Below are 11,939 nucleotides of genomic sequence, written 5' to 3'. Positions count from 1 at the left end.
TAGCCAACTAATCCCTTGAATGTCCCAGTTAAAGTGCGCCTCTCATCGGCAATCACTCTTACCCTTTTCCTATTGGTTCGACAAGCCCGGTACCCGACTCTACCAAATACATAATACACGTCCGTCGTAGGTGATGGGGTGTCCGTGAGCCGTGAGGGTTAACAAATGGTAAAGGGGTCCAAATGAGAGGGTCTGTGAAAGAGCAAGGCTAGCTAATGGAGCTTAAAGACCTTAGGGTTAGCTTCATTAAAGACCTCTAAGGGTTAGTGTTAAAATTCCTTTGACCTTAGGCAAGCTAGGGCTATGCTTGAGGTGGGAACCCGGGCCAAGCTTGAGGTGTTTGTCGTGCTTGCTTGACTAAGGTGCTTGAGGTTCGTAATGACTAAGGTGCTAAGGTGCTTCATGACTAAGGTATTTGAGGGTAAGGTGTTCCAAAAAGTCAATGCTTATCCCTACACAAGGGGGGGTCTAGGGGCTAAAGAGAGAACACACACTCATTCACAAGGGGGGGTGAGCCCTCATTCTAGGGGCTAGAGAGAGAACACACACTCCCTCACACAAGGCAATCTTGGTACAAAGAAAGTAAATAGGACACTTGTCAAGCTCCTCTTCATGTTTCCCTCATGACCTACCTAAAGCCTATTGGTTGGCCTCCCAAGGGAACCCGGGCCAAGCTTGAGGTGTTTGTCGTGCTTGCTTGACTAAGGTGCTTGAGGTTTGTAATGACTAAGGTTCTTGAGGGTAAGGTGTTCCAAAAAGTCAATGCTTATCCCTACACAAGGGGGGGTGAGCCCTCATTCTAGGGGCTAGAGAGAGAACACACACTCCCTCACACAAGGCAATCTTGGTACAAAGAAAGTTTCCCTCATAATGTTTCCCTCATGGCGTACCTAAAGCCTATTGGTTGGCCTCCCAAGGGATCCAATGATAGTGTAGTTAATTTACTTAATTGTTTATGCATTTATTAAATCCTCTCTCTCAAAGGGGAAAGGGGGACACTTCTCCCAAGGCTAGCATGCTTGCTTGATATGCACCCTGCATGTGATTGGTCAGGCTTGAAGGGATCCAATGATCTTCTTTCATGAGCTAGAAGAGGGGGTCGACCAAAGAAGAAGGGAGCTAGCTTGGGGGGTATACTCTCTCAGTATCTCTCTCTCTCTCTCTCTCTCTCTCTCTCTCTCTCTCTCTCTCTCTCTCTCTCTCTCTCTCATTGTGTGAAGTGCAAAGTGCAAGAGCTCCATCTCCTTCTCCAAGCTAGTAGAAAAGTTGAGAGCCTTACACCAACACTCTTGGCTATGGAATGAAAATCCAACCAAGAGCTATGCTTCAATGCTTAAGCTTGCCATCTTCTCCATTTTCATTAATATGCTATTATGTATGCTAGCAAGAAGAGTGAGGAACTCTTTCTTTCTCCTATGAATGTTTCTTCTTCCTCTTCCCTACCCTCATTCCCCGGTAGCTCTCTCTACCTTTGAAGGTGTTTGAGGCCTTGGGACTGAGGCCGGGGATAGTTAATTCTTTTTACCAAGTCTATGTTATGCTCGTGATGCATGAATCTTTCCATTTTCATTGCATCACCTAGGTCACAAGGAACACAAAGATTGTATTGTATCGAGTCTCTCTTGATGGGAGAATCTATACTACAAAAGTCTATTGGAGGGGGGATCGGCTCCACATAAATCCGGTCCTCAATTGTTGTCAAGTTCTCTGAATTCTCTCTCTTGCAAAAGTATTGTTCATGCCAAGTTAATTAAGTATTATGGTTAAACAACCCTTAAACAGCTACCGCTAAATAAGTTCACCCTCTATGTTCTCAAAGTAGTATCACAAAAATGTTCTCTTTAATTCTCCCAATTCCGCTATTCTCAAAGTTCATAGGCCATTTCCATTACACAGAGCTTGTTGTAGAAAATATCGTAGGTGCATCTCACATCAAAGTACGTGAGGGATTGCGATGCAAGAGCTCCGAATCTAGGTATGGAGGTGTGCGCAAGAGTGGTGTTAACATACGTAGCTATGGTAGCTCCGCGTCTAAAGCAGTAGAAAAGCGGAACGGAAATAATAATGCAAGTATTAGCAGTTAGGATGTGGATAAAGTTATGAGTGCAGACACATTCATGTGACCGTTGATGGCAAGAATAGAGTAAGGAAATCCTACCCAGGCTCATAGATGAAATTCGTCATAGCTATGTGAAGCGTCGTAGAAAGTGATCACCAAGAAAACTTCCTAACTACCTAAAACATGCCCGTCAACTCCACCAATGTGGTGTGCACGGGATTAGGCCCAAATTGTGTGTGTCTCTTCCACGAGAGGGCACCTCCTTATATTATGCTTAGGTAGTTACATATGGCCAAAACTATAGCAACTAATCTACTCTATTCTTTGCATACTAGAGCAAGCCCTTTGTGGCATATAAAGTTTGTTAAATCATTGGAAAAAGGCATATGGAGGACTCCTATAGTAAGATCTAACCTCAATGTTAGTTTAATTACTCTTTCTTTCAGACTTATAGACACCACATGTAGAAGAGTTACATGAACACACCAACTTTCAATGTTCAAATATTAGGCCTACTTTGTGCAAAGTGGTCGTGCATTGACCATATAGTTTGGCATGTTACTCGTATGTTGGTTATAGTTGCATATGTTAATATAGGTTCATGCACTCCTAGTAAGGCTTTCCAATCATCATTGTGTGAGTCCTTGTTTAGCAATGCTAGAAGCTCCAAGTGTTCATAAAAATATGTTGAAAGAGTGTTCCCGTGTATCAATATGCTAAAGAATATAAAAAATTCCCACCCATGGTTTGGGAATCAAGGATCTCCACTACTTTGTTTCCATAGGGAGACCTAGTGAAGACGTAGACATAGAAGACCTAGGTCCTAAAAATCTTGGAAAACTTATAGATGGAAAATTTTATAGGTTAATCTACTATAATCTCCTTCTCTTCTTCTTCCTCTCACTTGCATTGCAATTTACTACTATAGATTGTGATGCAAAGACACAAGACTTGCACATCCTCCATAATTTAGCAAGATGGCTAATTTAGCTCCCATCTACATGGTCATCTCTTTAGAGCGCAAGCATAGGCTCTCCTAGCTCGAGCTCCTCTCTTCTTCTCTACGCCATCAAAAACATATATAGCTCATTTTCTTCTTATTGTTGCACTCAAGGATTCCCACATCAAGGTCTTAGTTTGTGATGCCAATGAGAAAGAGCTTTGTGCTAAATGCCCTACAATAGATAACACTTATATTAAAATAAACGTTCTTCCAAAAACTTGTCAAACCTACGTATGAGAATTAGTAGAGGTAAGTTGACTAATTTGAAGGTTTTTACACTATATTACACTATTTTTTCCCCCAAAATTTGTAGGTTTTTTCACCGTAAAATTTAAATCTAGAGGTAAATCTCATTAATTGTAGGGGGAATTTTGGTTTTTTCGAGCCCAGGAACTTAGACAGTGGTTGGACACAAGAAGCGTGAAACCTACAGACACAAGGATTGCCTTTTTGAAGAGTTCGACCTACACTCTGAATCTCTCGATTGTGCAGGGGATATGGGGGAGGTGCAAGAAGCTCTGACAAAACTGAAGCACAATTTTGTATTATGACACTCACGATGTGGAAGCTGTATGGGCTGCCTTAAATGGTGAAGAGATATGTGGGAAATGTGTTAAGATAGGGCTTTGCAGGCAAGGAGGACTAATGAAAAACAAACAAACTCGATCTTGCCTAGAGAGGGATGTGAATCCTCTTGCTCACATGCAACATATGCATGGTCTGTCAAAGATCAACCTTCCTTCCTGTGGACGGCATGGTCATACCTCCCCAACATGAATGGCATACATGAGCAAGCCAGAGTCTACCTATGTTTTCTATCTCCCCATCGACTTCACGTATGTGGTTCTAATGAAATTTTGCCTTTGTAGAAGCAAAACTGCCTTGAACATATGTAATGTTTCCACACGATATTGTTAATGGGTTGTGCACACTGGCAAAATAAAACCATCTACCTTATGGCTTGGACTTTCCTACCCACACTGCCACAGGCCGCTTCGTTAATGGCTACATGATCCTAGATTACCTTGGTGGGTCTGTTGTGATTGTGGCAACATCGCCCCCAAGTGGAATGTGATGATGGATTATGTATGTGTAGCATAGACATATAATATCTGTCAATTTTGGGCTCAAATTAGTGGAATGCAGAGACATGTGTATGTATATGGACGCATTTATGTTACTATCAATTTATATGCTTTGTGTTGATGATGCAGCCCTAAAAGTAGGGCTTCCTTTCATCCCCATCCACTTAGATCCCTGAACAAAAGGTGTGAAGCTCTTGCATGGTGTCAATTTCACTTCCGTCGCCTCTAGAATACAAGCGTACAACAACCATGAACTTGTAAATAATATTTTTTGCGCATTCAGAATAGGAAATGATATGCCTAAGAAACCATACTCAATTTCAAGCTCATACTCTCTCTTGTTGTGAAATTGAAACAGGGAAAGGTGTACTTTGGATGTGCAAATTTAGCAATTTGCATAAGCCACCAGCCGTCTCATCTCGAAAGCATTGTTCTATATTGTGACAGGAACTGATGACTGGCTATTTTATTTAGGTACTGCAGTTGGAAAGTTATACACAAAGCCACAATATAGAGACTTGTTGATTACCAAATTCAACTCCCAGATCAAGGTAAATTTGCACCCATGGCTCTATTCCTATATATGCAGCCCTTTCTTGAAAAACCCCCTTCGTTTTTTTCCTTGAGAAAGAGATGTTTGTTTCAGGAGTTGTATAACATGGCTGTGCGGAGAGTGGTGATGGTTGGCCGGGGGCTTTCGGTTGTTGTCCCGGATAGTCCAGAGTTTACAAGGCTATAAATGGGACATGTGGCGCTGAGAATTTCAAGAATTTCAATGACCGCTGGAGGTCACAAGTTCGCCTTCCAAGATGCCTATACGACATTGTTGCATATTTGCAACAACCCTTCAGCCTATGGTATGTCTCTCTTCTCTGTCAAACACTTGTCCTATTTCTATTCTTTGCAAATAGTCCTCTGTTTCTTGCATTTGCTAGCCATAGTGGGCCTGAGCTATGTGCTTGTTGTCGATGGCATGGGGAATTATTATTTGAGCCATATATATATATATATATATATATATATATATATATATATATATATATATATATATATATATATATATATATATATAAGAGGCAAGTTCTGAAGTTTTAAGCTAATTTATTTCAAATTGCACACTATTTGACCCAAATTTTAGGCAAAATAATTCCTCTTCTTATTGCTCCTAACTAACATTATTGAATGTTAACAAAGGCCACAATTGCAAGCTGAGACACATTTATCCGCAACATGAATGCATTGATGTATTGCACGTCTGTATGTTTTGCTCATATATTGGGTGTTCTTTTGGGTCCATATGCTTTTGTAAATTATCTATTCTAGTTTTAACTGCATGGATGGAATGTGCAGGGTATCCTATAGTGGATCATGCTTGTTGCGGGATCGGCAAATACCAAGGGTTCACTCTTTGAGGATGGAATGCACAGGGTATCCTATAGTGGATCATGATTGCTGCGGGATCTCTAGTTAGATCTAGCAACTTATTTACTATATGATAGTGCCATTGGCCATATAGTAACAAACTTACTAAATCGAGCAACTAGGAAGAGTCTCGCAGTTGTTAGTTTGCACTTTTACTAGTTGTGTGTATTCAAACTAGTGAATCATCTAGCAAGTTTATATTTTTTCCTATATGGGAAGGCGTCTAAAGTGCCTTGTGGACTACTGTGCTTGGCAGAGAGAGATACGGAGAGAGAATCAAAGGGAGACGAAGAGAGGATCACAGATAGGACATGCAAGAAGGAGAAGGTGCGAATCAGGGACATGGCCGCCATTGTGCGCAGGAAAAGACAATGAGAGCACCGGGGTGCAAACTTGCACACGTAAGGCGAGGCAGGGATGGTGAGGCGCTCATGCTCCGAAATAATAGAAAATAGAATATGAGCACTGCAGGCATTCGTGCAGATGCGAGGAATGGGCACTTTGATAGAAGTTGTGTAGGAGTTGTAGGGTTCTGCACAAAAGGGATTGTATCATAGAGGAGTTGCAAAGTGCAGGAGGTGCGGGGGCTTGGGTGAGTGCTAAGGATTGGGAGGGAGCATTGAAAGGAAGGGGCAGGGGGACAAGGAGCTCTATGAGCGAGATGCTCTGTGCGAGAACACCAACCTCCAGGCAAATGCATTGATAATGGAAAGCGAGAAGTAGGATCTCAAAAGATTCCTACTATTAGCAAGTATAGAGCCAATTGGCTTGTTAGAAAGATGAAAGGTCATTCTTTTCCTATTGATAGACATGTGTCCCTCCGGTGGGGCTGAATAACAAACTAAATGTTGTCTTTGTAGTCTATATTCACGTTTTGATTTATCTTTCGTTTTGCTTTAGTAAAAGACAAACACATAAATAAACACAGTTTTTTTAATAATTTTTTAAAATTTTAGATATATATTTAAAATTTTATATTTTTTAAATTTACAAAGAGCATTATTTTTTTTGCTTAGACATAGAGACACTTTTTGGGAGGCTAATATGTTTTAGCTGAGTCTTACCATGCACCGAGCGAGTTTTTTCGAGCAAAGACAAACCCGAGCAAGTGTTTGTACTTAATGCTCAAGTCATCTTATGTTCCTTTTGTAAGGTAAGTGCTCCCTTATCTAGTATTTTGGTTCCTGATTGTCATTTATACTTGAGAGGATGTGCATCCTTCCTCCTCTTAGCCACAGCAATTTGATAGCAATTTATTGCACCTCATTAGTTCATTTATACACCAATCGTCCCTTCCATGTCATCTTGCCCTGTCCATACTACAAGGTTGTCATCTTCATACAAGGGCACCCTTTTTACACGACACATGCCCGACAAAAACCATTAATTATGAAAGACTTCTTTTGTTACAATAAAATCATGTTTTTCTTTAATTGACCAACATATGAATTTTTTAATTAGTTTATAAAAATAACAATCAAAATTAATACAGTTCTATGCCTTAATTTTTTAGAAAGACATCATCATAATTGAAATAACTGCCCTCAAGGGTGCACGTCGACATGTGGTGCTAGAGAGAGAGAGAGAGAGAGAGAGAGAGAGAGAGAGAGAGAGAGAGAGAGAGATAGATAGTTCTATTATCGTCCTGGGAGGTCAAATATGACCTATGGGACCAAATGAACATGTCACGTGGTGTGAGTGGAGTTCATAAGTGACTCTCGATGCTCAAAAATGGCTGAAATGAGCGTCGCAATAGAGAGTCCACATCGTGGTTGGGAGAGGAAGGTATGTAGGGAGAGCTCATGGCTGAATATATGGGGAAAAGAGGACCTAATGTGGTCAAAAGCTGAGCACTCAAGTAGTGTGTGGTACTCACTCTCTCGCACTTGACGAGGGCATAAGGTGCAAAGTCGATGACACTCCTCGCCAGTGTCCCAACGTCCTGTCTCGCAGCGTAGAGAATGGGAGCTAAGACGAATGGAGGCAATGGTGCGGATCGCACTCAACGGGATGGGCTCAAGGATGTAGGAATGGGTTCGGTTACCTCGTTCCGAGAAGAAGAGAGATTTGTAGTTTGGGGCAACGTGTGTGGTGTAATGGCTGAAGCGAGAACCTCCGAATTTCTCCCAAGCCATGATACATTGGCGTTGTAAGAAGGCCTCATTAACTTGGGAGTCGATCGACGCATCCTTGACCAAGTGACATGCATCCCATCTTCCAAACCATTTCTTGATATCAAGCATCCACCCCGAACTTAGTATTTTGCTCTTGCATGTCTTTTGAACCTTTTGACTTGCTTCATATGCGATTCTAGGAAGTCGATGCAAAGGGCTACGTTGTGTCTTACGCATGTACTCCACAACCCTTTCCATGCCCAAGACCTCAATGGGAAGCGATCCGGACTCAAGAAGTAAGAGCATGTAGGGTGTTTGTGTCTTGACTTGGAGAAAGTTGGTGAGAAAACGCTTTTGGACATTCTCAAACTCTTTCCAAGTAGACTTCCCGATGCTTCCACCCCACACCTCCACTCCATAAAGAAGCACCGGTGTCACCAATGTGTCAAAGAGGTACTTTTTGAGAGCCCAACACTTGATCTCTCTTGCATTGCACATGTTCTCAAATGCATAATAAGCCCTCTTTCCGGCTTCCAAGCGACGCATTACACAATCCTTCCATTTATGATTGGATGGAACCTCAAGGCCAAGGTACTTGAAGTGATCTACCACTTCAAGTTTCTCATTGTTGTATACAATGCATGGATTTTCGTCATTGAGGGTCTTTACAAGCATAACCTTGGTTTTGGATCCATTCACGATCAGCCCGCTATGTAGGCAAAAGCGTTCCAAGACACTCATAAGCTTTTGTGCATCTTCTAAGGTATGTGCCAAGAGCACTACATCATCGGCATAAAGCAAAAGCATGATCACCGCATTTCCAATCTTAACCTCTTCTATGCCTTCTTGCTGCATAAAATCAAGAACCATGTATTCCAATTCATCAATGAGTAGCCCAAAGAGGGTTGGGGAAAGTGGGCATCCTTGTTTGACACCAATAGTGCTTGCAAAAAATTCTGAAATTCCATCTCCCATACGTAATCGACATATCACTTTTTGGTAGATGCGAAAGACTGCATGCATAAATTCTCTCGGCACTTGAAGGCTTTGCATACGTCTCCAAAGATTTCCTCGTGGTACCATGTCAAAAGCTTTCTTGAAATCCACAAAACAACAATACAACTTTTTTCCTTTCAGTCGAGACGCTTCCATAAGAACTCGAAGAGTGACAAGGTGATCAATAGTGCTATGATGCTTTCGAAAACCTGCTTGGCCAAGCGCACGTTTGCAATTCTTTTCAGCCCATTCACTTATCTTCATCTCCATGATACATCCAAATAACTTTGCCATCAAAGAACCAACCATTATAGTGCGATAGTTGTTCACATTGTTTACATCTCCTCCTTTGTGCAAAGGTTAGAGAGAGAGAGAGAGAGAGACAGAGAGAGAGAGGCTCTCATGGCGGTTTGTGTGTTCGGCAACGTTTTTGCCGCAACACTTAGTTGCCATCTAAATTGCCTTCAAGAATGCACGTTAGCGTGCAGCGGTAGACAGAGAGAAAGAACGGAGGAGGCGGCATTGGGCAAATATAAGTAGAAGAAATGGAGCAAGGAAAAGCAGAAGGAAAAGGTCCACAATATTATGGTTTTGTTTGATGAGGTTACTTACGATAAGCTTCTTTCTGAGGTTCCAAAGTACAAACTTATTACCCCATCCATCCTCTCAAATCGACTAAGGATGAATGGGTCACTTTCTTGCAAAGCTGTTAGGGAATTGATGGCCATAGGCACCATATTTTGGCTTGTAGATGCTCATCAGTGTTCAACAAAAATCATTTTTTGAAACATACAAAATTTGTCTCCTTGAATTTGCCAACAGATTTTAGCAAATTAGGTTATCTTTTTGGGTTTTTGCCCTATTTTTCTCTATTTTGGGGCGGAATTTCTCCTTTTCCTCTTGCTCTCAACCGACATTTTTGAAATTGAAAACGGCATGATTTTAAGTTGAGACACATTTTTCGGAATCGACAAGGAGAGTTGAACTCAAGACCTTTTATTCAAGAGGGAAATGACATAACCAATCTACCACACTTGCGTGATTGAAAAGCTAAAAAGAAGAGAATTTTAATGTCATAGGAAACTATCCCAAGAGAGTCCCTTAAGACAAGGAGAGTTGAACCTGCATTGAAGAGTGAGAGAGAGAGAGAGAGAGAGAGAGAGAGAGAGAGAGAGAACCTGCCCGTGAAATTTTGAACTACCTTAAGGTGCGCACGTCGGCGCGCGGTGCTAGAGAGAGAGAGAGAGAGAGAGAGAGAGAGAGAGAGAGAGAGAGAGAGAGAGAGAGAGAGATCGATGTTGAAGGAGCTCCTTTGGCGGTGGGATATCTACAAGCTCATGCAGAAGCTCCTGTTCGAGCTCTTTCCGCCGCAATTATGGCGCGTACCCTCCATCATTAACGAGAACGAAAGGCTCCTCTTCTGCAGGTTGGTGCTGCTGAAGAGGCCGAATATGAAGAAGATCATGAAAAACACGTTCATTGGAATGATCACTAAAGAACGCAATGGCGAAGAAGTTATAGTAGCTGATGATGCAACAGTGCGGATGCATGCGACAGAAATGGTGCACGAGCGCGCTGCACGACGACGATGTGCAGGCTCTGCCAGAGATAGCTTCTATAAATGGTTGCCAATTAAACTCTACCAGATGGAAATTGAAGGCTGCCAAGCACTATGGCAAGGTAGCCACCGGTTGGGCCAGTTTATACAACATTAAGAGGGAAGAAATGCAGTGGGCAGAGTACATACAAAATGCAAAAAATTGTATGAGGCAAGAGCACGATCGAGTGTCTGTGCATGTCCATACAGGCGTTCGGAGCCAACTTCTATCAGCCTTGCAACACGCGCTACAAATATTCATGCTGCCTACATATTCACACAGCACTACCTACTGGCTACATATTTACACAGCACTGCGTTTATTATAAGTTGCCAACTTGCCTCCCTCCCTCTCTTCTTGCTCGCTCATAGTTGCCAACTTGCCTCCTTCCTCTCTCCCTCTCTCTCTACGTTTCTCTCTCACTGTAGACTTCCGTTCGGCAACCTTCCGAATGCGTTTCGACCGAGAGTGGGACGGGAGAGTATAAAGAAGCCCCTCACGTCGAGCCTATAAAGCTTGCACTCCATCTCCATCTTCTCTACACTGAGTCTACAGCTCCTGCCAGTACCCCAGCACTCCTCTCCTCTCTTGCTTTCGCTATTATTAGCGTAACAACTCACGAGAAGAGAGGGAGAGAGCCGTCCCATCTCCTCTAGTATCGATTCCTCCTTCCCTTTTTCCTCTATAGCCAGTGCCTCTGCAAGACCGCCCAACAAATTTGAGCTACCCCTCAGCAACAGCTCTCTGCTTTAGCCTAAAATTCCCTGCAGACCTCCCCCTACCATTAACCTCCCGTTTCTGCCTCCACTTTTCCAATCAACATAGAGCACAATATCTCCAATGGGGAAAATGAGAGAAAAGAGCAGAGATCATCTCAGAAGCTTGTCCCTTGTGCTTTCACTGTTAGCGCTTTCCATCACCACAGGTCATGTGCATGCAACTCCCATATTCACTATTCCTGAACTTACCAAATGCGAGATTGCAACTGCCTCCTTTGTTGGAGGCCCCCCTCTCGCCCTCTCCTTCAATTGCTGCCTCCCCTTAACCTCCACACCCATTAAGGATTTCTCCTTTGAGAAATACAAGCCCAAAAGGAAGCTTATTAGGAGGCCTGCCCATACAGCGAGTGAAGAGTACATTGCTTATCAAGACCTCCCGTTCGAGAGTTCGTCACCTGCAGCAACTGAGATCAAGAAATTGCACAGCTAATTGTGGGGCCGTGCAACTGGACACTGATAGTGCATCAATAGCCAGCGGCCTAGCTGTGAGGCTTGAGTGAGCCCTCGCGAGTCAAGATTTTGTAGGGTCAATGTCTTCGTGAGCCATCTCAAGCATGAACGTGTTCTTTGCGACACCATGCACATGTCCCTTGAATTTAGAGGGATCTCTCTCTCTCTCTCTCTCTCTCTCTCTCTCTCTCTCTATACATAAGCTACAACAAAATATTGAAATCACGTGAAAATCTCCCTTGGTTTTTGTGCTGAAAATTAAGAGAGCTCCTTAATTTTATTTTTTTGTAGCTTGCTCTTTTGCTCGGTTTAGAGATTGCTCGGAAAATCTTGCTCGGAGTTAGGGATCCCTCGTTTTAGCTTAGACATAGAGTTTTCAAAATTTTGAAACTTTTTTTTTTCAAGACTCACAATACGTGAACGTGTAATGTAT

General features: G+C 42.5%; 1 protein-coding gene and 1 pseudogene across 1 annotated transcript; both read left to right on the top strand.

Annotated features, from left to right (window-relative positions):
• Positions 1 to 3,957: 3,957 nt before the first annotated feature.
• On the top strand, positions 3,958 to 5,559 carry LOC147452712 (GDSL esterase/lipase At5g08460-like; annotated as a pseudogene).
• A 5,558-nt stretch (positions 5,560 to 11,117) lies between these two features.
• Positions 11,118 to 11,486, top strand: LOC147452711 (uncharacterized). Its single transcript, XM_086519002.1, has one exon. It carries the CDS (start codon positions 11,118 to 11,120, stop codon positions 11,484 to 11,486), a length of 369 nt encoding a protein of 122 aa, XP_086375128.1.
• The last annotated feature ends 453 nt before the right edge of the window (positions 11,487 to 11,939 follow it).

The sequence above is a fragment of the Adiantum capillus-veneris genome, chromosome 8, assembly GCF_014529385.1.
Source record: "Adiantum capillus-veneris isolate H3 chromosome 8, ASM1452938v2, whole genome shotgun sequence".
NCBI lineage: Eukaryota > Viridiplantae > Streptophyta > Polypodiopsida > Polypodiales > Pteridaceae > Adiantum > Adiantum capillus-veneris.
Note: the sequence above shows the minus strand (reverse complement) of the source record. Positions and strands in the feature narration are given on the sequence as shown.

What these genes read in the sequence shown, in the direction of transcription:
- LOC147452711 (XM_086519002.1), top strand. Translation starts at nt 11,118, where the DNA reads ATGGGGAAAATGAGAGAAAAGAGCAGAGATCATCTCAGAAGCTTGTCC.